The sequence below is a fragment of the Balaenoptera musculus genome, chromosome X (assembly GCF_009873245.2).
Source record: "Balaenoptera musculus isolate JJ_BM4_2016_0621 chromosome X, mBalMus1.pri.v3, whole genome shotgun sequence".
NCBI lineage: Eukaryota > Metazoa > Chordata > Mammalia > Artiodactyla > Balaenopteridae > Balaenoptera > Balaenoptera musculus.
In genome coordinates, this window is record NC_045806.1 from 7,628,785 (window position 1) to 7,655,180 (window position 26,396).

Genomic DNA, 26,396 nt, shown 5'->3' on the forward strand with positions numbered 1-26,396 from the left:
AGGCCTGTTTATAGGAGTCGCCAGGAATGTTATCGCAACTACTGATAGAGGTAGCTAGTTTGAGTCCAGTTTTCTAAGTCAAAAATAGCTCTTGGGGACTTCCCTGGTGGTCCAGTGGTTAAGAATCCATCTTGCAATGCAGGGGACGCCGGTTCAATCCCTAGTTGGGGAACTAAGATCCCACATGCCGCGGGGCAACTAAGCCTGCATGCCACAACTACAGAGCCCGCACTCTGGAGCCCATGCGCCACAACTAGAGAGAATCCTGCATGCTGCAATGAAGAGCCCATGCGTCACAACGAAAGATCCTGCGTGGGACTTCCCTGGTGGCATGGTGGTTAAGAATGCGCCTGCCAATGCAGGGGACAGGGGTTCAAGCCCTGGTCAGGGAAGGTCGCACATGCTGCGGAGCAACTAAGCCCGTGTGCCACAACTACTGAGCCTGTGAGCCACAACTACTGAGCCTGCGTGCCACAACTACTGAAGCCCGCATGCCTAGAGCCCATGCTCCACAACAAGAGAAGCCACCGCAATGAGAAGCCCGCGCACCGCAATGAAGACTAGCCCCCGCTTGCAGCAACAAAAGACCCAACGCAGCCAAAGATAAATAATATATAAATAAATTTATAAAAAAAAAAAAGATCCCGCGTGCTGCAACTAAGACCCAACGCAGCCAAAAAATAAATTTAAAAAAATGGTTTTTTTTAAAAAAAATAGCTCTTGGAGAAACCCAAAGAACCACAGTCAAAAAGTGACAGTTCTAGGATTTGAACCCAGGATTCCAAATTCCAAGTCCAAGCCCAGTGCCTTTTTACTATATTCTAATTGCTGGAAAGGGAAAAGGGCTCAGGAATTGACCAAGAGGATTGACAAATAGAGACAGAAAGAGATAGGATGCAGAAACACAGGGACAAGGGCTCCTAGCAAAATTTTACAGGCACTACGTATTCAAACTTGATGGAAGCTTAGACTTCTCATAAGCAGTGGGCCAACTTACTTATGCCTGGATTTAGTGAAGAGTTTTGCTAATTTAACATCATTTTAGAAAAGTGTACATACAATCACACGAAGAACTGTATATTAGTGAGGCTTGAGAATACAGTATATGATACAACTCATTTGTAGAAAGAGCAATCAGTCACGTTTCTCTTCTTGATGAGATGGGCTTGTGAGAGGTAGAGCTGAATGGATCCAGGTATCACCTGCTGGGTCTGAGGGAGATCACATGTGGGCATCCATGCGCTTGTGTTAGACTTCAAATGCAGGTCTTAACTTCCAGTTAAGTTCTCTCTTGACTGTTATGGGGCCACATTCTCCCCCCGTCTAGGTGAGAATTTATTCGTGTTAGACTGGATCGGATTTTTAGGGATTGCTGAGACATGCAGCTCACACTAGCGATTTCATCTGGACATCTCACAATTTATAGCTGGAGAAAAGTACTATTGGATCCCAGTTGGAAACCATGACGTAAGTGTAAACGCTGTCTAGTAGAGTGTCCTGGGTACACTGGAGTATTAGCGCTGTTTGCAGTTTTTAACTTTAGCATGAATATTTCAGGCAACTGGAGGCAGTTGAGAGCAGCGAAGACAATTAAATACTTGGAACCTACGAGTCATGAGGAAAGAAGCTGGCCGCTCTTGGAGAAGGGAGGAGATCATTTTAAGGATATAAAAGGTATGATAACCAGCTGTTATCCACGTGCTTTGGAAGAGATAAGTATCTAACCAGTCTCAGGAAATTTTCTCAAATAGAAGAAGTAACACAAAGAAGCCGGTTGGATTCTCGACCAGAGTTGTAAAGATACTCTACCCTCCTCCCATTGAAGGAACACTGAAAACGGAAATACCACTGCCTACCTCTATGCGGTATTTTGAGAATTAGCAAGTGTGCAACACAAGCAAGCCCTCCATAAGCATTAGTTTTCTTTCTCCTTCCTCGAAGAAATTCAAGTCAGAAGATGGTATTTTTTGCCCTAGGCCAAAGGTTGGCAAAGTACCACCCGAGGGCCAAATCTGGCCTGCCGCCTGTTTTTTGTCAATGGTCTTATTGGAACACACCCTCACCCATTCATTTCCATCTAGGCTAGGCTGCTGGAGACCTACCCAGAGTTGAGTAGTTGTGATGGGGACCTGATAACCTGCAAAGCTGAAAATATTTACTCTCTGGTCCTTTACAGGCAAAGTTTGCAGACTCCTGCTCTAGGATAATAGACCAGCATGAAGGAGCTGTCCGGCGGTCTTCTAGGGAGAGTCTTCTATTATGGCTTTGGAAAAGGATCAGTTGACTCTGAAACTTTGAACGAATGAAGAGTCAAGGCCACTGGCATTGGTTGGAGATGTCATTTAGGTGGCGTTAGGTGCTTTTCCTGGGCTCCACAAGAATTGCTATAGGTGTTTGCATCCGTGAAGGTGAGTAATTTTATGCCCATCAAGTACGAGTACTGAAGGCACACTGACCCCTGTCGGTTTCACTGCTGACCTGCCCATTCAAATCATGTCATTTTTATGTCCCCCTACCATAGAATAAAGAATATTTTAAAAGAAGGAGGTATGAAGGTGACAGTTTTGTCCTTTCTTTCTCTCCCACATGAGTCGGCCTTGGCCTTTCAGGAGAGGCAAAGCTTCTCAACCAAATAAAAACAGGCCTAACAGAGAATAACACCTGGGCGATTTTTAAAACTAGATAAGCCCTGAGATGGAAGAAAAGATTCCCTTTTATGTTTTGGTCTTCATTTTGATGCTTTGTTATCAAGTATACGATAAGATCAGGTCTGAGAGTCACAGTAAATGCTGTTTTGTGCCAGCATAAGCTTTCTTCCCCCACTAAAAGCAGGCTGATTTTATTCTTTCTGACTGGCGGACTCTTGTTTCAAAGGCCTTGAACTCTAGGTTGATACTGAAAAGGCTCTGACATGTCAAAGGGAAGCATCTTTAGCTGGAACAAAGCACCTCAAAGCCTCTATTCTCTGTGGTACTCAGCCTTGAAAATGCAAACAAAGGCAAGGCAGGGCAAGGCCAACCAATCACACCGCAGACACGGGAGCCCAGGCGCCAGAGAATTTCCCAGCAGCCCCCGCACTCACCTCTCAGTGATATTCTTCGCGGTCTGGAGGAAACGCGCGTGATCGTTCTCCTTCAGAGAGTGTTCCGCTTGGGAGATGAGTGATGCCGACCGCTCAATGCACTGTTTGCACTTTGCAATCTGCTGAGCCAGTTTGCGAAGCCTCATCACCTTGAACAAAAGAGGCACGGAGATGGTTACACGGGTGGGCTCGCTTAGTGAAAATGTGTCGGGCTGGACCCCTCCCGGTGTGTGCGTTTTATTGTATGCGAGCCATCCTTCAGTAAACGTTCAAAAAGGAGGCAGAGAAAGACGGAAATCCCAGCTATGGCGCTCTTGTCTTAGCTATTCTTTATTCCTTGGAGAAGTGTTGCTAATTTGTTTTAAGAGGAAACCCTGAATTGCGAATTGCTTCCCTGTTGATGGGGGAAAAAGGTGTTGCCCAGTGTGCGTTACAGAGGGTCACCAGACCCCTTCCCTCACACAATTACCGTAAGATCGTAGGGAACCCTGAAACTTTCTCTAGTTCAATTTTTCAGCTGGGCCATTGAGAAAATAAAACACCTCCATAGGTACAAATGTGTGCCTTAAGTCAAAACCATTTTCTAAAAAGTTCTTTGCCATCCATGTAATAAAATCGCGATGTAAAAACATTAGGTATCACTATTTCCCACACTATCTCAAACTCATGTGTTAAATTAACAGAAAGGGAGCATTTTTTTCCATTGATTAATATTTTTCCTGTTGAACAGATGAGAGAAAGCCAAAAAAAGCACAGCTGGGCCATTTCCCCTCACCAGGAACGTCATTTCCAGGCACTTTGTGCTTACTTGATAACTAAAACTATTTTGATAAGCATTTCCCAGTCGGGATAAAAACGCACGTTTGGTTCCAACCTCCATTCCAACTCCTGATTCCGTCTTGCTTGCAAACGACCCTCAAACGTAATTGACCATAACCTCTGGGGCAGGCCAAGATAAGTCCACGGTAACCCACTTGACCATTCGCTCTGGTGTTTGAAATGTGCTCAGAGATGAAGCCCTCTGGCCAGATGCCAAGTTCAAATGAGACGGCTAATTGGAATTGCCGTGCGCCTGGTGCCCCGGTGCACACAGCCTGGGACAGGTCTTGGCCGGCTTTATGATCATTCTGGAACGGAAAACAGCCCTGGGTGAAAGGGTAGGGAGGAGGCCAGTTCATCTGTTTTACAGACAAGGCTGGCTCAGGCTCCCTCCAGAATTCCTGCTAACTCCAAGAAATTCCTCCTTTCTCCAAGTCATCATTATCGTCCCCGCGCAAGTCTAATCGAAGAAAAGGAAGGAAGGAGATGTCAGGACTTGAGGCCTCTGAGGGCTGTCCAATTTCAGCTCTGTCCTACTACAGCAAACAAAGGAAATGAACGCTGAATCGTGAGGCATCAGCCACAAGACTGCAGGCAAGGGTGAGAAAGATTCTTGAAAGTAAAGGCTTAGAGAAATGAAGTGTCAAAACTCTGGGGCAAAGAGTATGTTATCTTAAGCCCGGTAAAAGATTTACCTCATTGTATATAATTATAGTGACCATCACCGCAGATTAACTGTGTTCATTAGTTGAATAAAATAACACTTATTTTACACCAAATAGAATTCAGCTGCTAACATCATTATATCCAAAGGTAAAGCTAAGAAAGGCACAGAGTCCAATTCAAGGTATTAGAACGCATCCATAAGAAATTGTCAGAGGAAGAAATATTTAATCACATAACATAAAGAATGCTTTCAATTACATAGCAGAATTGAAGATATTTAATACAGTTCTAACAGCAACAACAAAATAAGGACCAAATATTCCTTTTGAATAACTTCATGTCCTTCCGGTATACCTAATAATAGTGACCACACAGACGACAAATGGAAAAATGCTTGAACTCCATTTTCTTCTTTTTTAAAAAATTTCTATCATGATACTGGAAATTAAAAGCGACATAAGAGGAAAAGGAAGAAGCAAAAAAAAAAAAAGCCCTAAATCATGCATAAGTTGAAGCAAGCCAAAATGAGAGCCTCCTTTGAAAATATAGGAATTTTTTACAGAAAACTGTTGGCGTAATTTTAATTTTAGTTCAGTGTACAATTCCATCTGATATACCAGATTGGAGCTTTTCAAACCTGGTGTGCACAAGAATCAGCTGGGGACCTTTGTTAAAGAAAAACTGTAGATGTTTGGGCCGGCCCTCACATATCCTAGGTGAGGAGTTGTAATTGGCAGGGTGGCAGGAATCTGCATTTTAACAAGCAATGAATGTTTTTTGATCTGCAGGTGATGAATCGTCCGTATGGACAGGATTAGCATTGAAAAAACTAAATGAAAGAGGAGAGGAGAAAAGAAGGTAGCAGAAAGCATTCCTGGTAGAAAGGGCAAGATAAGTTTTGTAAAACTTATTTCTCTCTGTGTGTGTGTGTGTGTGTGTGTGTGTGTGTGTGTGTGTGTGTGTGTGTGTCAGTGCTGGGTTTGATGTTATATGTATTTTTTACTGTGGGTTTCAGTAAAAAGAAAAAAGAAAAGAAAAACTTTTCTAAGTTAGTTCACAAACTATGGTCTGTGGGCCATATCCAGCACACTACCTGTTTGTGCAAATAAAGTTTTAATGGCACACTGGCACGTGCATCTGTTTCTGAATCATCTGTGGCTGCTTTCACACTACACTGTCGGGCAGCAGCGACCTGTTACGATAGAGACCGAAGGGCAAAACCTAAAATATTCATTATCTGGCCCTTTACAGAAAAAGTTTGCTGACTTAAACGATTCTGGTCAGATGGCCCTGCATTTGAACACACTCTGTGAAACACTGTCCTATGTGGTACCACACTTCAGAATCAGACACTGAGTGTTTAGCAATATACGGATTTCTTCATTAGAAAACACTTTTTTAATATATTACTTAAAAGTTTTTCCACGTTGGCACTGTTCTTTTTTTCCTTTGGGAAGTGCGACGGCACGTTATAATGTGTGGAATTCACTCCACACTCATCATGGAAATACTCTGCCTCCTTTTGGGGACATAGGCCTATTTAAATCAATCTATTTGCTGTTTATTTTACCTTACAAATGCTTTTTAAAAGTGGCCCTTTATTTTTCTTTAAATGTATTTTAAATGCTTTTATATATACGTAGGGTTCCCATGCCAAAGTTGTTAGGTCCAAACCATTGGTCCTCAATTAAAACAAGTATCTGAATCAACAAGGACTGTCCTCAGTGGTTCTATCAGGCTATACAAAAGCCCTGACATGTAGTCCAGGGTAATTATCTTACATTTTGGAGATTCAGAGTACATAAAAGCAGTGACGAGAAGGGACCCTTTTTCTCTTTAGCTGCAGCCTTCTACCATAGGTATGTGTCTGAACAAAGACACATAATTGGCTTAATCTGGAGTGTGCTGTCAGCTTTTCCTGTGTTGGCGTGAAATTTATCCCCTATTACTGAAGAAATAAGCCAGTTCTTTCCCGGGGAGTCTCAGAGCTTCAGACTCTTCAATCAGTCTAAGTATAAAGGCTGTTGAGCTATTTATTTCAAAGAAGGTGCAATGGTCTGAGAGCAGGAATTACCAGCATGTGCTCATGTGTAATATCGCCTGATAGGCAACCTCCCCAGTTGGAGGATTTGCGGTGCGTTTGTTTCCTCCAGATCGAATGGCATTGCGATTGGCGCCAGAGACAGATGAGGGCAAAGTCACTAGCCCTTCTCTGGATTGAGTGTCTTCAGACTTCCCAACCACCAGCCTGGGCACCCAGACTGGGCACCAAGTCCATACTTGCCCTCCCCGCCCAGCCTCTCTGATTTCCAGGGTGTCAGCACCCATGTTCTTTTCTTTAAAACGTATCTCTGACACCCAATGCCCTGGCCAGGGACTTAGTCACTGTGAATTCTCAGGTCTGGGATGAACCAGTCCTCGGTCGTGTACCAAAGTAGTAACTCAATGGAAAGCTGAACGGGGCCTTCGTCTCTTCATCTTTCCCAAATAACACTGCCTGCTGAGATTATATCCCTGAGCAAACGTGCACTTTAAAAAAGTGACACATCTCAAACATACGGACCGTTTTTAAAGTTATATGATCAACTTTCCCATACACAGTACCAGCTTTAGCAAATGTCAGTGTTTTCATCATACTAGCGTCTGATTTTTCAAAAGGAAGTAAAATATTATCGATGGCATTTAAGCCTTTGTGCGTCCCTCCCTAATTTAATTCATGTCCCTCTCCAGAGGAGAACACCCTCTTGATGACTCCCAAGCATGTTGATGTATATATGCCTAAACATTCTATGGGATTTTTTTGTAGTTCATCAAACTTTATATAATATTTCTCATTCCCTAAGAATCATAAAACTTGCTTCTATTTTTGTGATTTGTCCATATGAATACGTATCACCCTAGTTCGTTACTTTTAATTTCTGAAGACTGTTCCATTGTATAAATGTACAATTTACTTGTCTTACAAACAGCTTTACTGAGATATAATTAATATGTAAGAAACTGCACATATTTCAAGTACAAATCTGATTAGTTTTCAAATATGTGTAAACCCATTAAACAGTCCTCACATTCAAGATAATGAACATATATATCACCCCCCCCATTCTCCTCCTGTCCCTTTGTAATTCATCCCGCCCACCCCTCTGTCACTCATCGCTAAGCGTCCACTGATTTGTTTTCTGTCACTGTAGATGATTAGAAAGTGTTATTTCTAGAATTTTGTATGAATATACTCATGCAGTATATACTATTTTCTGTCTGGCTTCTTTCACTCACAATAATTGTATTGAGATTCATGTTGTTGCATGTGTCAAGAGTTCACTCCTTGCTGGATAGTACTGCATTGTATGGAAATGCCACAAACCGTTCATCTATTCATCTGTTGATAGACTTCGGGTCATTTCCAGTCAGGAAATTACCCTTAATATTACCCTTAATATTAACGTGAAAATTCACATACAAGTTTTATATAAACATCCGCTTTCATTTTTCTTGGTAAACACCTAGAATGGCTGGATCGAATGGTAAGTGTATGTTTAACTACTTAAGAACCTGCCAAACAGTTTTCTAAAATATACCGTCTCCATTCTTAGAAACAGTGTGTGAGCTATAGTTCCTCCACATTCTCACCAACACTTGGCATGGTCCATCTTTTTAATTTAACTATCCTAGTAGGTAAGTAGTGGTATCTCATTGAGGTTTTAATTTGCATTTCCTTAATTATTAATGACTTTGAACATCCTTTCATGTGCTTACTTGCCAGCCTTATACCTTCTTTGGTAAAGTATCTGTTCAAATCTTTTATCCATTTTGGTGAAGGGGTCATCTATTTCCTTATTAATGAGTTTTGAGAACTTGTTATATATTCTGGATACGATTACTTTATTAAATAAATAATTTATAAGTATTTTCTCCTAATATGTGGCTTGTCTTTACATTCTCTTAAGAGTGCCTTTTGAGAAGTTTTTACTTTTGGTGAAATACAATATATAATTATCTCTATAGTTTGTAAATATTTCTTTTATGTTTCTGCCAGTGTATATAATCTTTGGCCAACCAAAGCTCGCCAAGATTTCCTCCCACGTTTTCTTTCTTCTAGAATTTTCAGAGTTTTTACCTTTTACATTGAGGTATATGATCCATTGACATTTAATTTTTGTATGTGGTGTGAAGTATGGATCAAGTTTCCTATCCTTATGTGTAGACAGCCTCCCCTATGTGGAGGCTAAAACTCAGCTTCCAAAATTCCCTTCCCACTGAGTTTTCTTTGCCATTTCAGTGCATACGTTTTTCCCTCCGAAACTTCTAATTTGTTATTTTTATATCTATTTTTTTTTCTTATTTCACATCCTTCTTTTGTGGTTTCACAATTTTTTGCTCTTTGAAGATAGAAGTCATTCCTTCATGTATCTCTTTGAACATCTTCTTAACATTTTCACATAAAATTAATTTCAACTGAGTTGAGAAAATGTCTTTGATTTTGTTGGCTGTATTTTTAGAAATTCAAGATCTCTTTATTTGCTTTGGAATTGTGGTTTGAGTTTCTGTTTTCAAGGGCTGAAGTCATTCATAATGTTTTTCTCCCTCCCCCACCTTGCTTAGCCTATCCTGTCTGTTTTACAGTCTCCTTCACCTCATCCTTGGGGGTCCTCATTCCAGAATCTTGTATTATCTCTGCACTTCTGAGGCTCCCATTTTGTGGAGGTATCAGAAACAGCGCAGAGCCAGGCTCCAACCCAGCTGACTTGCTCTAGACTCCCAGGCCTGAAGTTTGCTAACAGCTATGACCCTAGGTGAAGGCTGGCAATAATCTGTTTTCGGTCCCTTTGAATGAAATGAGAAGCCTTACACAGCCCATGGCATTAACCGATGAGCCTGATTTCACTTTCCCATACCATCTGGAGCATTTCTAGCCCTTTTACCCCAACATTTCCAAAACTATTTAGCCATAGGAGTTGAAGGTGTAGCTGCTTTAGTCTCTTCCAGACCAAGTCCCAGGAGCCTGTGTCTTAAAAAGCCACCATCATGGCTTTGTAGTTTTCCTCTGTTTCTGGCCCATGGAGATGTTCATCTGGTTTTGGGCCCAGCTATGTGTCTCTTTGCTCTTCTATTTTACTATGTTCTCTATCACGGACATGTGTCCAGGGTAGAGTGGGTGCACCAGAGCATGAAGCCCATGCATCACCATGGCTGGAACTGGGGACACACACCCCTTCGCTACTTTGCTCTAGCTCATGAGAGGAACCCTCATGCTGGGAAGTTACGTAAGGGGAAGGAAGACCTGCTGGCCAGGAAGTTGTGGCGGAGAGTCACTGCAGGCTGAATAAGGGCCCCCAAAGATGCCCACATCCTAATCCCAGGAGTTTTAAAAATATGTTACCTTACATGACAAAAGGGACTTTGCAGATGTGATTAAGTGCAGGATCTGGAGATGGGGGATATCCTAGATTATCTGGTTGACCCCAATGTAATTATAAGGGTCCTTATGAGAGAGAACCAGGAGAGTCTGTGCCAGACAAAGAGATTTCAGGATGGGTGCAATGCTCAGAGTGATATGATGAAGAAACCACAAGCCAAGGAATGTGGGTGGCTTCTAAAAGCCAGAAAAGAAATGGATTCTGTCCTAGAGCCTCCAGAAAGAAACAGCACTGCTGAAATCTTGACTTTAGCCCAGTTGTGACTGATTTTAGACTTCTGACCTCCAAAAGGTCAGGTATCAATAAATCTGTGTTGTTTTAAGCCACCAAGTTTGGGGTAATCTGTTCCAGCAGCAATAAGGAAGTAATATGCATACTGAGAGCTGATCCCTGCACACGACCACGTAAAGGCAACAAATTACCTTCCACATGTACGTTAATAATTAATCACAGCTGTTTTCAGGCTCTCATGTGCCTGAGAACCTGAAAGACGTCAGGTATTAAGAGAAATACACATGGTGCATGATGACAGAAGAGGAAGTAGATCCTGTACAGATTCCAGGCTGACATTCAGGATAATTTTTATGTGGGGGAAAGTAGCTGTTCAACACATCTGAGTCCGTCCCTGGCCAGGGAATAATTGTGTATTAATTTGATAATCTACTGGAACAGCTTCCAGAACTATTTGATTTGACTTCAACTTTTCTGATCACCATCACAATGTACATGTATACATATTTTTCAATCTATACAGACAAAGCAGTCTAAAACATTCTTCAATATTAGAAGCACCTTTCAAAGTTTGAAGAAAACAGGGCTTCCCTGGTGGCGCAGTGGTTGAGATTCTGCCTGCCAATGCAGGGGACACGGGTTCGAGCCCTGGTCTGGGAAGATCCCACATGCCGCGGAGCAACTGGGCCCGTGAGCCACAACTACTGAGCCTGCGCGTCTGGAGCCTGTGCTCCGCAACAAGAGAGGCCGCGATAGTGAGAGGCCCGCGCACCGCGATGAAGAGTGGCCCCCGCTCGCCGCAACGAGAGAAAGCCCTCGCACAGAAACGAAGACCCAACACAGTCAAAAATTTAAAGAAAATAAATAAATAATAAATAAATTAATTTAAAAATAAAAATAAAATAATTAATTTTAAAAAGTTTGAAGAAAACAGAGAAGAGGACATATATTAGCTGTTGTAATCTCTGTGTACCACTTAATACTTGCCAACTGGATTTAATTATACGTGTCATTATAGTTATGAGCAGTAATAATAGAAATTCATGAATTGACTGGGTCTGGAAGGAATGTTTCTATTTTTAGATATTTACAAAATTGTCTTGTGAGGGTGGCAGAGAAATGGGGAAAATAAAGTAGATCGTAAGTATTTCAATAAAAATATGACTAATTTTGGGGCTTCCCTGGTGGCGCAGTGGTTGAGAATCTGCCTGCTAATGCAGGGAACACAGGTTCGAGCCCTGGTCTGGGAAGATCCCACATGTCGCAGAGCGACAAGGCCCGTGAGTCACAACTACTGAGCCTGCGCGTCTGGAGCCTGTGCTCCGCAACAAGAGAGGCCGCGATAGTGAGAGGCCCGCGCACCGTGATGAAGAGTGGCCCCCACTTGCCGCAAATGGAGAAAGCCCTCGCACAGAAACGAAGACCAAATGCAGCCAAAAATAAATTAAAAAAAAAAAAACAGTTTAAACGAATAGAACTGATATTTTAAAAAAAAATGACTAATTTAAAAATAGAATAAAGTGATGGATTCTTAAGTTATCAACATTTCTGAATGAATTTTGAATAAATAAGAAGATGGCCATGAAGAATATAACCTAAATTTGTGAATTGTTTTTGAATATAGTTTACTATAAAACCATAGGAATTTTAAACATACAAACATTAGCCAAGAAGTACTATTAATACTGTATATCCACAAAGGGGTATAAGATGTAGTGAAACTACAGGAGTTTTGCCATGATGAAATGACACCTGTCTAAATTCCCTCAAGAGCATGAGAAAGCACTTCATAATTTCTGTATATAAAGTCTGATTCATTTAAACATTTATTTAATACTGTTTTGATTGCTAGGATATAGCAATAAATATGAAATGAACTTTTCCTCTATGGAACCCACCTTCTCATAGAGAAGAGAGATGGAAGACAGTGGCTATAACAGACCAGAGCTCCATGCTGTGCCCTGGAGTTGGGGAATGGAGCAGCCTTTGTATTACAGGTGTGCATAGGAGACCATAACACAAAGAAAGGGTGGAGGAAAAAATGGCCAACCAAGAGGCTTTGAACTACGTCTTAAAGACTTAGGACGAGATGACAGACAATATAGAAAAAGGGGTCATTCAATATTTCCTAAGCTATTGAAGTGCATGGGAGTATATTTTCTCTAGGTAGAGAATACAAGACCTTCAGCCCTAGAAATCGTACCTTCCCTTCTTTGATCTTGGTTCCAATAATTTGTCGTCTTTGCTGAATGATCTCAATAAGAAGATCACACTCCTCCATCAATTTGGCTTCTTGACGTGATGCATTGACCTATGGGATAGATAAAATGGTGAGCATTAATTTGGTGTTTGTTTTAGTTAAATGCTCTTTTTTAAATGTAGACTAGTATATTTCTGGTAATTGCTGAAAAAATATTTTATTAAAGAATTTATTGAGGTATAGTTGCTATACAATATTATATAAGTTTCAGGTGTACAACATAGTGATTCACAATTTTTAAAGGTTATATTCCACTTATAGTTATTATTAAATATTGGCTATATTCCCTGTGTTGTACAATATATCCTTGTAGCTTATCTATTTTATACATAGTAGTTTGTACCTCTTATTCCCCTACCCCATCTTGCCCCTCCCCTCTTCCCTCTCCCCACTGGTAACCACTAGTTTGTTCTCTATATCTGTCATGAAAAGATATTTTATTTTTTTATTTGTCTACTGTTTTCTTTTTTTTAACATCTTTATTGGAGTATAATTGCTTTACAATGTTCTGTTAGTTTCTGCTGTACAACAAAGTGAATCAGCTGTACGTATACATATATCCCAATGTCCCCTCCCTCTTGCGTCTCCCTCCCACCCTCCCTATCCCACCCCTGTAGGTGGTCACAAAGCACTGAGCTGACCTCCCTGTGCTATGCGGCTGCTTCCCACCAGCTACCTATTTTACATCTGGTAGTGTATATATGTCAATGCCACTCTCTCACTTTGTCCCAGCTTACCCTTCCCCCTCCCCGTCCTCAAGTCCATTCTCTACGTCTGCATCTTTATTCCTTTCCTGCCCCTAGGTTCTTCAGAACCTTTTTTTTTTTTAGATTCCATATATACGTGTTAGCATACCGTATTTATTTTTCTTTCTGACTTACTTCACTCTGTATGACAGACTCTAGGTCCATCCACCTCACTACACATAGTTCAGTTTCGTTTCTTTTTATGGCTGAGTAATATTCCATTGTATATATGTGCCACATCTTCTTTATCCATTCATCTGTCGATGGACACTTAGGTTGCTTCCATGTCCTGGCTATTGTAAACAGTGCTGCAGTGAACATTGTGGTACATGTCTCTTTTTGAATAATGGTTTTCTCGGGGTATATGCCCAGTAGTGGGATTGCTGGGTCCTACGGTAGTTCTATTTTTCGTTTTTTAAGGAACCTCCATACTGTTCTCCATAGTGGCTGTATCAATTTTCATTCCTACCAACAGTGCAAGAGTGTTCCCTATGAAAAGATATTTTAAATGTTAACTCTTCTTCCAATTATGCAGGGATGGCAAATATAGGACTTACATGTCCACTCCCTATCTTCTTGCACCTCTGGAAAACATTTATTATCCAATGATAGCAGTCTTTTTTGCTAAGCCATACTGAACCTCAGGATCTTTCTTTTTTTAAAAAAATATTTATTTATTTGGCCGTGCTGGGTCTTAGTTGCAGCATGCGGGATCTTTGTTGCCATGTGCGGGATCTTTAGTTGTGGCATGCAGGATCTAGCTCCCTGACCAGGGGTCGAACCCAGGCCCCCTGCACTGGGAGCACAGAGTCTTAACCACTGGACCACCAGGGAAGTCCCTCAGGATCTTTCTTAACACACCATGTACGTAGCTATTACCAATTGATTGAAAATTGACACTTGAAATATATTTGCAATTCCTGCTTTTATATTTTGAAGGAAAGTGCAATTTTAGCCTGTTAAACATAAAAAGTTAGAAAAAACTAATATTATTCTTTTATGGAGGATAGATTATGATCAGTATCTTTGGACAAATTTTCCAAAAGCAAGACAGCAAGGTTACATTACATTTATTTAACTTTTCTTTTATATACAGACATGAACTTTGTATTTAATCACTATAAAAACATCAAAAAGGAAAAGGATGGTTGAATATCTTATTAATCTTATGACATAATTTTAAATCTTACTTCTGGTATATTTCAGGAAGACCGGGGTTCTACAGTGAAAGCCTGCCATTCTCCTGGAAAGGTAGATCATTGTAGAATGGCTTGTATTTGAAGTTTTTAAGGCTCATTGTATGCAAGGGAGGGTTAAAATTAGCTCATTCTTGGCAACTGGGCTTGGGAAATACTCTGCACGTGCTATTTCCTCCATCTCATGACAATTCTGAAATGCTTATTCACAGACAGAGACCCAGAAATCACAGCTGTGGGAAATGGAGATAGCATGCATGAGTTTTATGATTTTAACACAGCGCAGGAGAAGCTGCAGTGTTACAAAGAACGACAATAGCATTGATTATTCCAGTATAACTCAGGGAGGAGACATGGCCCAGTCATTAAGCCCTTTTGATTAGGGATACTTTCTTTAACTGGAGTAATTTCAATCTCTATGAATGACACAAACCGGAAGTGGGGTCAGGAGTTCAGAATAAAAATTCACTGATGGCTGTTCAGAGAAATCATGTCCTGTTTCCAGAGACCAGGATTCCTTGAGTTTTATTCCTGATCACTGTAAGACAGGGCAGAGAAACAACTCAAGATACCGTCTTATTGAGAAGATGATGGTCACTGGCCGTTTGCAGCGAACTATGAGATCATGTCCTATGTCAGATTAGCACACAGACATATTTGCTAAATGTTTAATAAACAAAAGAAAGAATTAAGAATGCATTAACGGACAAGCACAGAACGTGGAACTCAGGCTAATATTTCAAGGAAGTTAATCACTGGGCTCAATTTCTCTTACCATTACTTTTCTGTCATCATTTCTAGTTCCCTTGAGGCTTCTCAAATAAGTTGAGCTATCTATGGAAATATTTACTTGAAACCCCACTACTCTCAAGAAATTTCTTGTCATTTCTTTTGACTTCAAACTGAATTTAATAACTGACTACAACCGAGCTGTGAAAAGGATGGGATCATATTGAAACCATGGGCCCATTATAATGGAGAAAGTGAAATTTCTGGAAAATAGCACCTTACACTTGAAAAGTATCTCCTAGAATGAGCCCTCAGAGCTAAGTTGTACTTGAACATACAATCAAGGTAAATCCAATTGGATGCAAGCTCCATAAAGGGAGGGATCTCTGGCTGTTGTATGAAATGAGACATCTATCCCAAGCATCTGGCACCATATTTGGCACAAAATAGGCATTCAAAAACTATTTGTTGAATGAACAGATAGTGAAAATGATCTTCCAACAAGAGACAAGGTAAAATGTAATGAAGCAAGTAGCTCTCATGATATATTACAAGCACTCAATATGCAGGTATTGGATTTATTGGTTTTCTAGGACTGTATAGACACAAAAATATGTCTTAAGTTGTTTTTTTAGGGGGAAGGGTGTTGATTTTTTTTTTTACAGCCTTATTGAAATATACTTCACATATCATAAAATTCACCCATTTAAAGTGTACGGTTTGTGGGTTTGAGTGTATTCAGAGTTCCATAATCATCATCACAATCTAATTTTAGAAAACTTTCAATACCCCCTAAAGAATTCCCACACCCATTTGCAGTAACTCCACATTCTTGCTACCCACCCCATTTCGAGGCTTAGGTAACCACTAATCTATATTCTGTCTCTTTATGGATTTGCCTGTTCTGGACATTTCATAAAAATGGAATCAAACAATATGCGATCCTTTTTGTCTGGCTTATTTCACTTAGCATAATGTTTTCAAGATTTCTCCAAGTCATAGCATGTGTCAGTACTTCATTCCTTTTTATGCCAAATATTATTCCATTTAAGCAATATACCACATTTTGTTTATCCATTCTCTAGTAGATGGACATGTGGAGTGCTTCTACTTTTTAGTTACTATAAACAATATTGCTATGAACATTCATGTATAAATTTTTGTGTGCACATATGTATTCATTCTTCTTGAGTATAGGAGTAGAATTGCCGGGTCACATGTTAATTCTGTGTTTAACTTTTTGAGGAACTGCCAAACTGTTTTCCAAAGGGGCCGCATCATTTTATATTCCAACAAGAAGTATGTGAGGCTTCCAATTTCTCCACATCCTTGTCAACACTTGATACTGTCTGTCTTTTTTGTTTTATTCATCCTAGTGGGTGTGGAGTGGCATCTCATTGTGGTTTTGATTTGCATTTCCCTGATGGCTAATGATGTTGAGCATCTTTTCATGTGCTTCTTGGCCATATGTGTACCTAATTTAGAGATAAGACTATTCAGATCCTTTGCTCATTATGTAATTGGGCCATTTGTCTTATATAGTTGAATTGTATGATTTCTTTATATATTCTGGATACAAGTCCCTTATTAGCTATGTGATTTGCAAATCTTTTCTCCCATTCTGTGGGTTGTCTTTTCATTTTCGTGATGGTGACTTTTGAAGCACAGAAGTTCTTAATTTTGATGGAGTCTAATTTATCTATTGTTCTACTGTCACTTGTGCTTTTGGTGTTGTAGCTAAGAAACCTAATCCAAGGTCATGAAGATTTATACCTCAGTTTTCCTCTAGAAGTTTTATCTCTTACACTTATGTCTACAAACCATTTTAAATTAAGTTTTGTGTATTATTATGAGAAGTAGGGGTCCAGCTTCAATCCTTATATTTATGGATATCCAGTTGCCTAAGCACTATTTATTGAAAAGACTATTCTTTCCTCCATTGAAGTGTCTTAGCACTTGGTCAAAACTCAATTGACCATATTGTGAGGTCCTTAGGTTTTGATGTGGCTGCTAACATATTCTCTGCTTAAAGATATTCTGGTTTTCGTAACTCAAAAAGACACATGCACCCCAATGTTCATCGCAGCACTATTTACAATAGCCAGGTCATAGAAGCAACCTAAATGCCCATCGACAGACGAATGGATAAAGAAGATGTGGTACATATATACAATGGAATATTACTCAGCCATAAAAGGGAACGAAATTGGGTCATTTGTTGGGACATGGATGGATCTAGAGACTGTCATACAGAGTGAAGTAAGTCAGAAAGAGAAAATCAAATATTGTATATTAATTCATGTATGTGGAACCTAGAAAAATGGTACAGATGAACCAGTTTTCAGGGCAGAAGTTGAGACACAGATGTAGAGAACAAACGTATGGACACCAAGGGGGGGAAAGGGGAGGTGGGATAAACTGGGAGATTGGGATTGACATATATATACTAACTAATATGTATAAAATAGATAACTAACAAAACCTGCTGTATAGCACAGGGAACTCCACTTCGCTGTACAGTAGAAACTAACACAACATTGTAAAACAACTATACCCCCCCGCCAAAAAAAGATATTCTGGTTTTGACTGAACCTAGTGAGACCCTGCTAGTAACTCTAAAGTAGGTGCCATGAAATGTGGTATGGAGTACGAGCTCTGCTCGTAGGATGATACTGAGAAAGGCAAGGAGTATGTCCATTTCTAAGTTGTCCTATTTTGTAAAATGAGGTGAATATTATCTGCTCTCTCAGTCAAGTGGGATTTTTGTGGTAAATACAATACCACAATATATGAGGAAATGACTTACATTATGAAGCCATAGACAAATCTGAGGTAGTACTGTCTGCATTGGGAAGTAGTTTGTTAAGAGACTATGATTTAGTTTGGGATCTATTTCACTCTCAAAATCATTGCAATTTGGGTTACTCTATGGTAGGAAAAGTGTCTCAGTCGCCATCATAACGTGGGGCTCAATTTAATCCAAATTCTGACTAATCGATATTTACAATGAATAGGTTTGTTTTACCAACAAAGTGGACTGAAATCTACTTTGTTGAGCCAAATACGTTTTGAGAAAGCTGATACTGCAACCACCATCGTCCCAAAATATAAATTCCCAGAAATTGGGGAATATCATCTGATCATTTTAGGCCAAGTATTATCCTGAGATCTTTCAAAGAATACAGATGTGACTCCTTTGAAACTGGGAAAGTTGAATCTCTTTTTCCACTTTGATGAAGCTTCCAAATATTTGTAACCCTACCATTCTTATATTCCAAAAGGTACAACAAAATGAGTTGAATGCTATCCTAATTTCTAAAATCCTTCCAGTACAAAGAAGTTTTCCACAGTTGTGCTGTTTCATTTGTCACTTAAAAAAAAAAAAGTTAATGATTTCATTGGACTTCATTTCTTATACGGGCTATTAATTAAAATATGGCAGGGTTTACTGGTTACTTGCAGTGTGTTCAGGTGTTTCCAGTTCCCAGTTTTGGTTTGGAAGCTGGCAGCTCCTGGTTATGATTTTAGCTTTTATTTCTGATTCACATCTTTTGATTCAGAAACCATGAAGGCTGATGGAAGTGCTTTGAGTAGGGCCAATCTAAGGATTCAAGAAACAACCCCCAAACCTTCTTTTACAGACCTACACTTCCACCTTTGTGTCATAAGTCTCCTTCTTGGTCCTTAACCTAAAGACAAGGGGGATGGAGAGAATTAGGAATGATGGCCAGTGGTAGCAACTGCTGTATACCACCTCTGGACCACATGGAAATGGGGTGCTTATCCTATAGAGCCCTTCACATCGCAGGACAAAATATAGCTTAAAACTGAGCCCTGTTCCCATTCCAGGCTCCTCACTGCTACTTTTTTTCTCACCTTCATTGCACTCACGAGTAAATATCACATCAGCCCCTCATGAGGAGAAATTCGGTCACTCTCACCTCATCTCTGTGTTGGCCTCAGCCATGTGCTACCACGTATCTTCTCTACATCTGGAGTTACAGCTTCCTTTCTTTTCTTTTTTGGCCGTGCCATACGGCTTGTGGGATCTTAGCTCCCCGACCAGGGATCGAACCCGGGCCCTCGGCAGTGACAGCACGGAGTCCTAACCACTGGACCACCAGGGAAGTCCCCACAGCTTCCTTTCTTGCCGTGAAATGCGCCATCCTCCCCACCGTTGTCTCCTAGTCTTTAGTACTAACTTTGTCTCTTTGCAAAATACTCTAAGTTAAATTCTTCTAAAGTGAGATCTAATCCCAATTCTTTCAGAACTTATTTCTTCTTTCCCGAGTTATCACCCTATCTTTTTTAAGGCCCTAGCGAACACCTTTCTCGGAGACTGGAAGTACCATAGCCGATGTCACACAAACTCAAGCCATGACTGCTCTCAGAATACACTTGCAGCCTTCACTTTGAAAGAGCTACATACCACCGTTGATCCATTCACCTTTCCATTCACTTATTCATTCAAATAACAGCAACTGGGTTCCCACAGTGTATCAGCCAGCGTTCCAAGTGCTGGGCATACATTGGGACCCAAGAGAGACAAAGTTCCCATTATCACAGAGTTTACACGTAAGCGAAGGGCAACAGGCTGAACAAGCCAAGAAATAAATAAAACTTTCAGATCGTGACGTGTGTAAAGGAAATCACAGAGGGTAATGTGATCGAACACGGCTGAGAGGAGGGTCTTTCTTAATAGTGGTCATGATCAGACAAGAATTCTCTGACAAGTCTCTCGAGGGATGAAAAGGAACCAGCCAAAAGATGTGGAAAGGGTGTCTGCAGGCACTCCTGATGCTGCTTTTTTGTTTGTTTTTGTATTTAGCAATGTCTTTTTATTTATTTTTTTAAACATCTTTATTGGAGTATGATGGATTTAACAGACCTCCCTGCAAACATTTAAAAATTCGTTTGTGGCCTCCACATCAATACTTGGGGCCTTTTCACATCCATTTGCAGACAGGCTCAGAGCGTGAAAAAAAATGAGCCAGCACCCAGCTGCGGCTGAACAAGACACGTTCCGCCTTCTTGTGGCAGCTCTCATAGAACCACAGGATGGGGACAACAGAAGTGGCAGAGCATTGAGCAAGCAGCGCTGGCTCTGCAGCGAGTTAGACTGGGTCTGAGTCCCCGCTCTAGCATCTGTTAGTGGGGCCACCTCAGCCAAGTCACTTAACACTTCGAAACCTCCTTTTCTTGTTTATAAAATAAAGAAAATACAATCAACCAGGATGACTTGTTTTTAGGATTTAAGATTATAATCTATGTGTGGGGTGTGTGTGTGTATGTATTTCCCTGAAGAGCAATGGTTCATTATTAGCCAGTGTTCCTGGTGACTTTATGGAATTTAAGTGCTGTGAATAACGAGAATGCATTGTATTTATCTTCGATCTAGTGTGTTCACAATTGTCCTAAACTAACTTTTTTGGGGGCAGGAAGGGTAAAATGGGAAGGGAAATTTGTAAGCTACAGAAGAAGAGAGTCTTGCTTGTAGGGAGTTGCTGACCCACTGTCTCCTATTCCTAGGGTAATTCTGCAGCTTCTCTTTGACAGACTCTGACTTTCTGATCCATTAGAGCCCAGTGAAAGAGAAACTGGCAAGTTGAATAATGAAGTGAGGCCATTGCTCCTGTCTCACCCTAGCAGTAGCCCTGAGAGCTAATTCAGCACAGGGCCACCGGCCGCATTCATGCTTGGATCAGCTACCAAGAATCAGCCACAGTCCCGTGTAAGTTGCCACTGGGTGCACAGTTTATCTGCCTTTTTTAGAAATGCAGTTACATGTACACAGTCCCCAGATTAGTTAATGATCACATAAATGGGTTGGCTATTTTCTCCAGAGCACTTGGTTAGCCAGGCCCAGTAAAAAGTCCCCCCGCTAAATTTTATGGTGTAATAGTGTTACAGTATTTCACAGAAGGGGTGGGGTGAAATGGACAATTTATTATTTTGTTCTTGTCGTATGTATATAAACATTAAAGGGATTTAATTACATCCACACACTAAAAATTGCACTACGTGTCTGTGAAATGTTCCTTAGAAGTCTGTAAAGTTTCTAAGTATTTCTAAAAACTTGCTCTTTTAATTTAAAAAATATATATATTTATTTATTTTTGGCCGCGTTGGGTCTTTGCTGCTGTGCGTGGGCTTCTCATTGCGGTGGCTTCTCTTGTTGCGGAGCACGGGCTCTAGGCACGCAGGCTTCAGTAGTTGTGCCACACGGGCTCAGTAGTTGTGGCTCGCGGGCTCTAGAGCGCAGGCTCAGTAGTTGTGGCGCACAGGCTTAGTTGCTCCGCGGCATGTGGGATCTTCCCGGACCAGGGCTTGAACCCGTGTCGCCTGCATTGGCAGGCGGGTTCTTAACCACTGCGCCACCAGGGAAGTCCCTGCTCTTTTGACTTGTATTCCACTGAGATGTTCAGTGCAGGGTATAAACATCATCAGATTTCAGATATGTGTGGCCTTCACATCTTTAGAAATATTTTATGGAACTCTTATAAGGAAACATCAATGTGGAAAAATATCTGGCCACTTTGCACAGGTGGAATTGGACTAATATGCATGTTAAAAACCTCTAGATTTTCAGAGTAAAACCTTTCAATCCCTCTTGTGAAAAGGATATGCTGACTTGATAGATCACTTCCTATTCATACCGACTGCAAACAATGAAGTAAGCCTAGGAGAGGATGACCCCGATGTGCTAGGGAAAGGAAACTTTATTCCAGGGTGTTGAGGAAAGAAGGGTGCTGGCATCGCACAGTTCCACAGGCCACCATTCACTTTTTTTTTTTTTAAGATTTTTTTTTTTTTGATGTGGACCATTTTTAAAGTCTTTATTGAACTTGTTACAATATTGCTTCGGTTTTATGTTTTGGTTTTTTGGCCACGAGGCATGTGGGATCTTAGCTCCTTGACCAGGTATCGAACCCGCACCCCCTGCATCGGAGGGCAAAGTCTTAACCACTGAACCTCCAGGGAAGTCCCCACCATTCACTTTGAAAGCACGAGAATGGTGCCCCCGCCAACCTGTGCGGCCCAGGAGAGCCCCCTACCACGCTGGCCCACCATTAGTGTACTCTTGATATTGTACCCCTTTGGTTTAAGACTCTAAACCTTGATCCCCTGAAATCACTACCAACGAGACTGGGGGTTTAGAAGACAAATGTCTACTTTACAAATTTGCCTAGAATTGGTCCTCCTGGCAAAAGCAAAGCTGCACCGTGATTCAAATGACGGTGACCTTGAGAAAGGTCAAAACTCTTTTTTGGATGCTCAACATTGCTAATTATTAGAGAAATGCAAATCAAAACTACAATGAGGTATCACCTCACACCAGTCAGAATGGCCATCATTAAAAAAATCAACAAATAAGAAATGCTGGAGAGGATGTGGAGAAAAGGGAACCCTCCTACACTGTTGGTGGGAATGTAACTTGGTGCAGCCACTGTGGAGAACAGTATGCAGGTTCCTTAAAAAACTAAAAATAGAGTTGCCATATTATCCAGCAATCCCACTCCTGGGCATATATCCAGACAGAACTATAATTCAAAAAGGTACATGCACCCCTGTGTTCACAGCAGCAGTATTTATAATAGCCAATACATGGAAACAACCTAAATGTCCATCAACAGATGAATGGATAAAGAAGATGTGGTATAGGGACCTCCCTGGTGGTCCAGTGGTAAAGAATCCACCTTGCAATGCAGGGGACGTGGGTTCGATCCCTGGTCGGCGAACTAAGATCCCACATGCCGCAGGGCAACTAAGCCTGCGTGCCACAAACTACAGAGCCCACGTGCTCTGGAACCTGCACGCCACAACTAGAGAAGAGAAAACCCACACGCCACAATGAAGATCCTGCATGCCTCAACAAAGATCCTGCGTGCCACAACTAAGACCCGAGGCAGCCAAAAATAAATAAAATAAATCTTTTAAAAAAAGAAGATGTGGTATATACATATAATGGAATATTACTCAGCCATAAAAAAGAATGAAATAATGCCGTTTGCAGCAACATGGACCTAGAGGTTATCATATTAAGTTAAATAAGAAAGAGAAAGACAAATACCATATGATGTCACTTATATGTGGAATCTAAAATATGACACAAATGAACTTATCTACGAAACAGAAACATACTCACAGACCTAGAGAACAGGCTTGTGGTCACCAAGGGGGAGGGATGGATTGGGAGTTTGCGGTCAGCAAATGCAAACTAGTATACATAGAATGGATAAACAACAAGGTCCTACTGTAGAGCACAGGGGACTATATTCAATATCCTGTGATAAACCATAATGGAAAAGAATATGAACAAGAATGTATATATATGTATAACTGAATTACTTTGCTGTGCAGCAGAAATTAACACAACATTGTAAGTCAACTATACTTCAATAAAATACATTTTTAAAAAACCCTTTATGGTTTGCTGCTATGTTGATATTGTTGCTATTGTTTAAACTCAATAGCACTTTTCTCTATTACAAAGAATATGGAATTTTGAGTCTGCATCCAAACTTAAAGGGATTAGTGTTATTGTATCTTAATAACACTACTATTTCACACTGTTATATGTCACAATGTCCCTAACAATCCTGTCTCGTTCAAAAAGAAAAACACCGGAGGAGTGAGTTCCAATACGCCCAGGGCTGGAGCAACTAAAGCACCACTGAGCAGCAGAGGAGCTAATGATGTGGCCGGGAAGACGAGGGTACCGGGAAATCTGTGTGCAAGTAGGCTCTACGTCCCACTGCAGACTGCTGACCAGGTGCAAAGAAAAATGTGAGGATCTGAGGGTGCTTTGGGTTTTATTGTCCAAGGCAGCTGTAATGAACATTCCAGATCCTGGGGCAGAAGTTAGACAGAGCTGCCAGAAGGAACAATGAAAGGGATTCTAATATTTGAGTTTGTATATAAAACTGAGCCAAGGAGAGCTGAGAAAAGAGCAGACTGTATTACTGTAATTCATCTATCAATAATATGTTTATATGTAATCTCCATCCTGAAATTCTCTCACACCGAAGTCAAATATTTGTGGACCGAGCTGAAGGAGATGAGAGAGAGGAAAAACTGGCCACGTTCCCAGGGTCCCTGTTTTTGGAGGAGAAACTAGAGTACAGGATAACCTTTTTAAATATAATATTTAGCATGTTAACTTAATATTGAACACTTTTCACTAAGACTTTTAAAAGTCCAAGAAAGGCTTTTCAAAAAAAAAAATGGAATTCCTTCATCAAGTGCTTTTGGTGAGAAGTAAAAGTAGTGATGGCATGGATAGAAGGCCACATGTAATCCAACCTTTACTGTAGAGTGACGTGGTGGAAAACGATTTGGCCCAGAGGAGACCAATTATACATATTGATTAACTATCCAGATAGGATTTTGTTTTATTTCCACTATGGGATCAAAAAAAAAAAGCTCCCAGGAACCTCATGATAAATCCTCTTTTCTTGAGGTTTCTAAAATTATGATGCTTGAATGTTGGATAACGAATCGAGATGCCATTAAAAACAGCAACACACTGTGGTGAGCTAAGCAATAAAAGCCTTCCTATAAATGAAACATAATGGTAACGATACATTAAAACTGTCCGGCAAGAACGCCACTGCTAATGCCTAAAACTTGGAAACGTCACCACAAAAGAATTTTTCTCCCAAGAGTAGCACACGCAACATGACCATCCAAGATGTTGTTGATGTTGGTCATTCTGCAGTAAAGCAAAATCGTCAAACGAGGTGAAATTATTTATTTATTTGTTTGTTTAAATTTATTTATTTTATTTATCTATTTTTGGCTGCGTTGGGTCTTCGTTGTGCACGGGCTTTCTCTAGTTGTGGCGAGCGAGGGCTCCTCTTCGTCGCGGTGTGCGGACTTCTCATTGCGGTGGCTTCTCTTGTTGCAGAGCATGGGCTCTAGGCACACGGGCTTCAGTAGTTGTGGCTCGTGGGCTTCAGCAGTTGTGGCACGAGGGCTCAGTAGTTGTGGCGCACGGGCTTAGTTGCTCCGCCACATGTGCGATCTTCCCGGACCAGGGCTCGAATCTGTGTCCCCCTCATTGGCAGCAGATGCTTAACCACTGCGCCACCAGGGAAGTCCTGAGGTGAAATGATTTAGAGTGAACAAGGGCTAGAGGAGGCAGGAGTTCAGAACTCAGGGTCCTGAGGAAGTCTTCCCGGGATTGAACACCAGGTCTTGCTTCCTTACTAGTTGTATGTTCTCGGCCACTTGCTTCAACTATCCATTTCTCAAGTTCCTCATCTGCATAATGAAGAAAATACCAACTTCTACCTGGTTGACCAGATGTTCCCCCAGGGGACAATGGCAATGTCTGGAGACATTTTCCGTTGTCAAAACTGGGGGCAGGGGAGAGGGTGTGTGAGTGCTACTGGCATCTAGAGGGTAGAGGTCAGAGTTGCTGCTAATTACACATCCTACGATGCTCAGGACAGCCCCCACTAGAAAAGAGAATTATCCAAGCCTCAAATGTCACCAGTGTCGTGGTAGAAACCCCAGGGTTGGACTGTGGTGAGAGCTAAATGAATTAGTACATGGAAAGCCACTGAGAAATGCTTGGCACATTATAATTACTCAATAAATGTTAACTACCACTAGGGTTAAGAAGCTCTGTTTATCTGGAATGTCCATATAGAATCAACACTTGATGTTCTAGGACCGTTTGGCCTGTGCCAATTACCTGGGGACTTTCTAGCATGAATCAAAACTTGTATCCTTCATCATCTTTCACCAAAACAACAGCTTTGGAAGCTATAACAGGAGGACGAATTCCGGAATTTTCGAGTTACTTTCAAATCCCGAATGTATTTCCTTCTTGATGCAATGGGAGGTGAGGGTTGGAGATGAGTCTTCCATGATGTGGCGCAAGAGTTGGGAAACTTTGCTGTAAAGGGCTAGACGGTAAATATTTTAGCTCTGTGGACCAGGTCTCTGTTGTAACTCCTCGATGCCCTCGTTGTCATATGCAAGCAGCCGCTGAAGATACGTAACCAAATGGGTGTGGCCGCGTCCCAATAAAACTTTACTTACAAACACAGGTGACAAATCAGATTTGGCCCTGGGGGCATAGTTTGCCAACCTCTAGCACAGAGGAAAAGAGTCTATGGAGTTTGGAGCCTTTGGGCTTTGGAGTCAAAGAGTTGCAGGTGTGAAAAATGTGTTGAGTTTCTGTGAGAATGTTTTCTCATTGGCATACTTTCAGTGAAAATATCTGTAAACTCTCTGGCACTT

The 26,396-nt window shown here is 41.0% G+C and overlaps 1 protein-coding gene and 1 non-coding gene across 9 annotated transcripts in view; both read right to left on the reverse strand.

Annotated features, from left to right (window-relative positions):
• MID1 (midline 1) overlaps positions 1-26,396 on the reverse strand; it is a 376,348-nt gene that overhangs the window by 47,525 nt on the left and 302,427 nt on the right. For all 8 annotated transcript variants that reach the window (XM_036840249.1, XM_036840256.1, XM_036840252.1 and 5 more), the window contains 2 exons: positions 12,419-12,526; positions 3,083-3,231 (listed from right to left, as the gene is read on the reverse strand). In XM_036840249.1, coding sequence (XP_036696144.1) covers positions 3,083-3,231; positions 12,419-12,526 — 257 coding nt within the window. The remainder of the gene's footprint in view (positions 1-3,082; positions 3,232-12,418; positions 12,527-26,396) is intronic.
• TRNAD-GUC lies at positions 19,201-19,273 on the reverse strand. The gene has a single exon. It is a non-coding gene; the product is annotated as a tRNA-Asp (tRNA).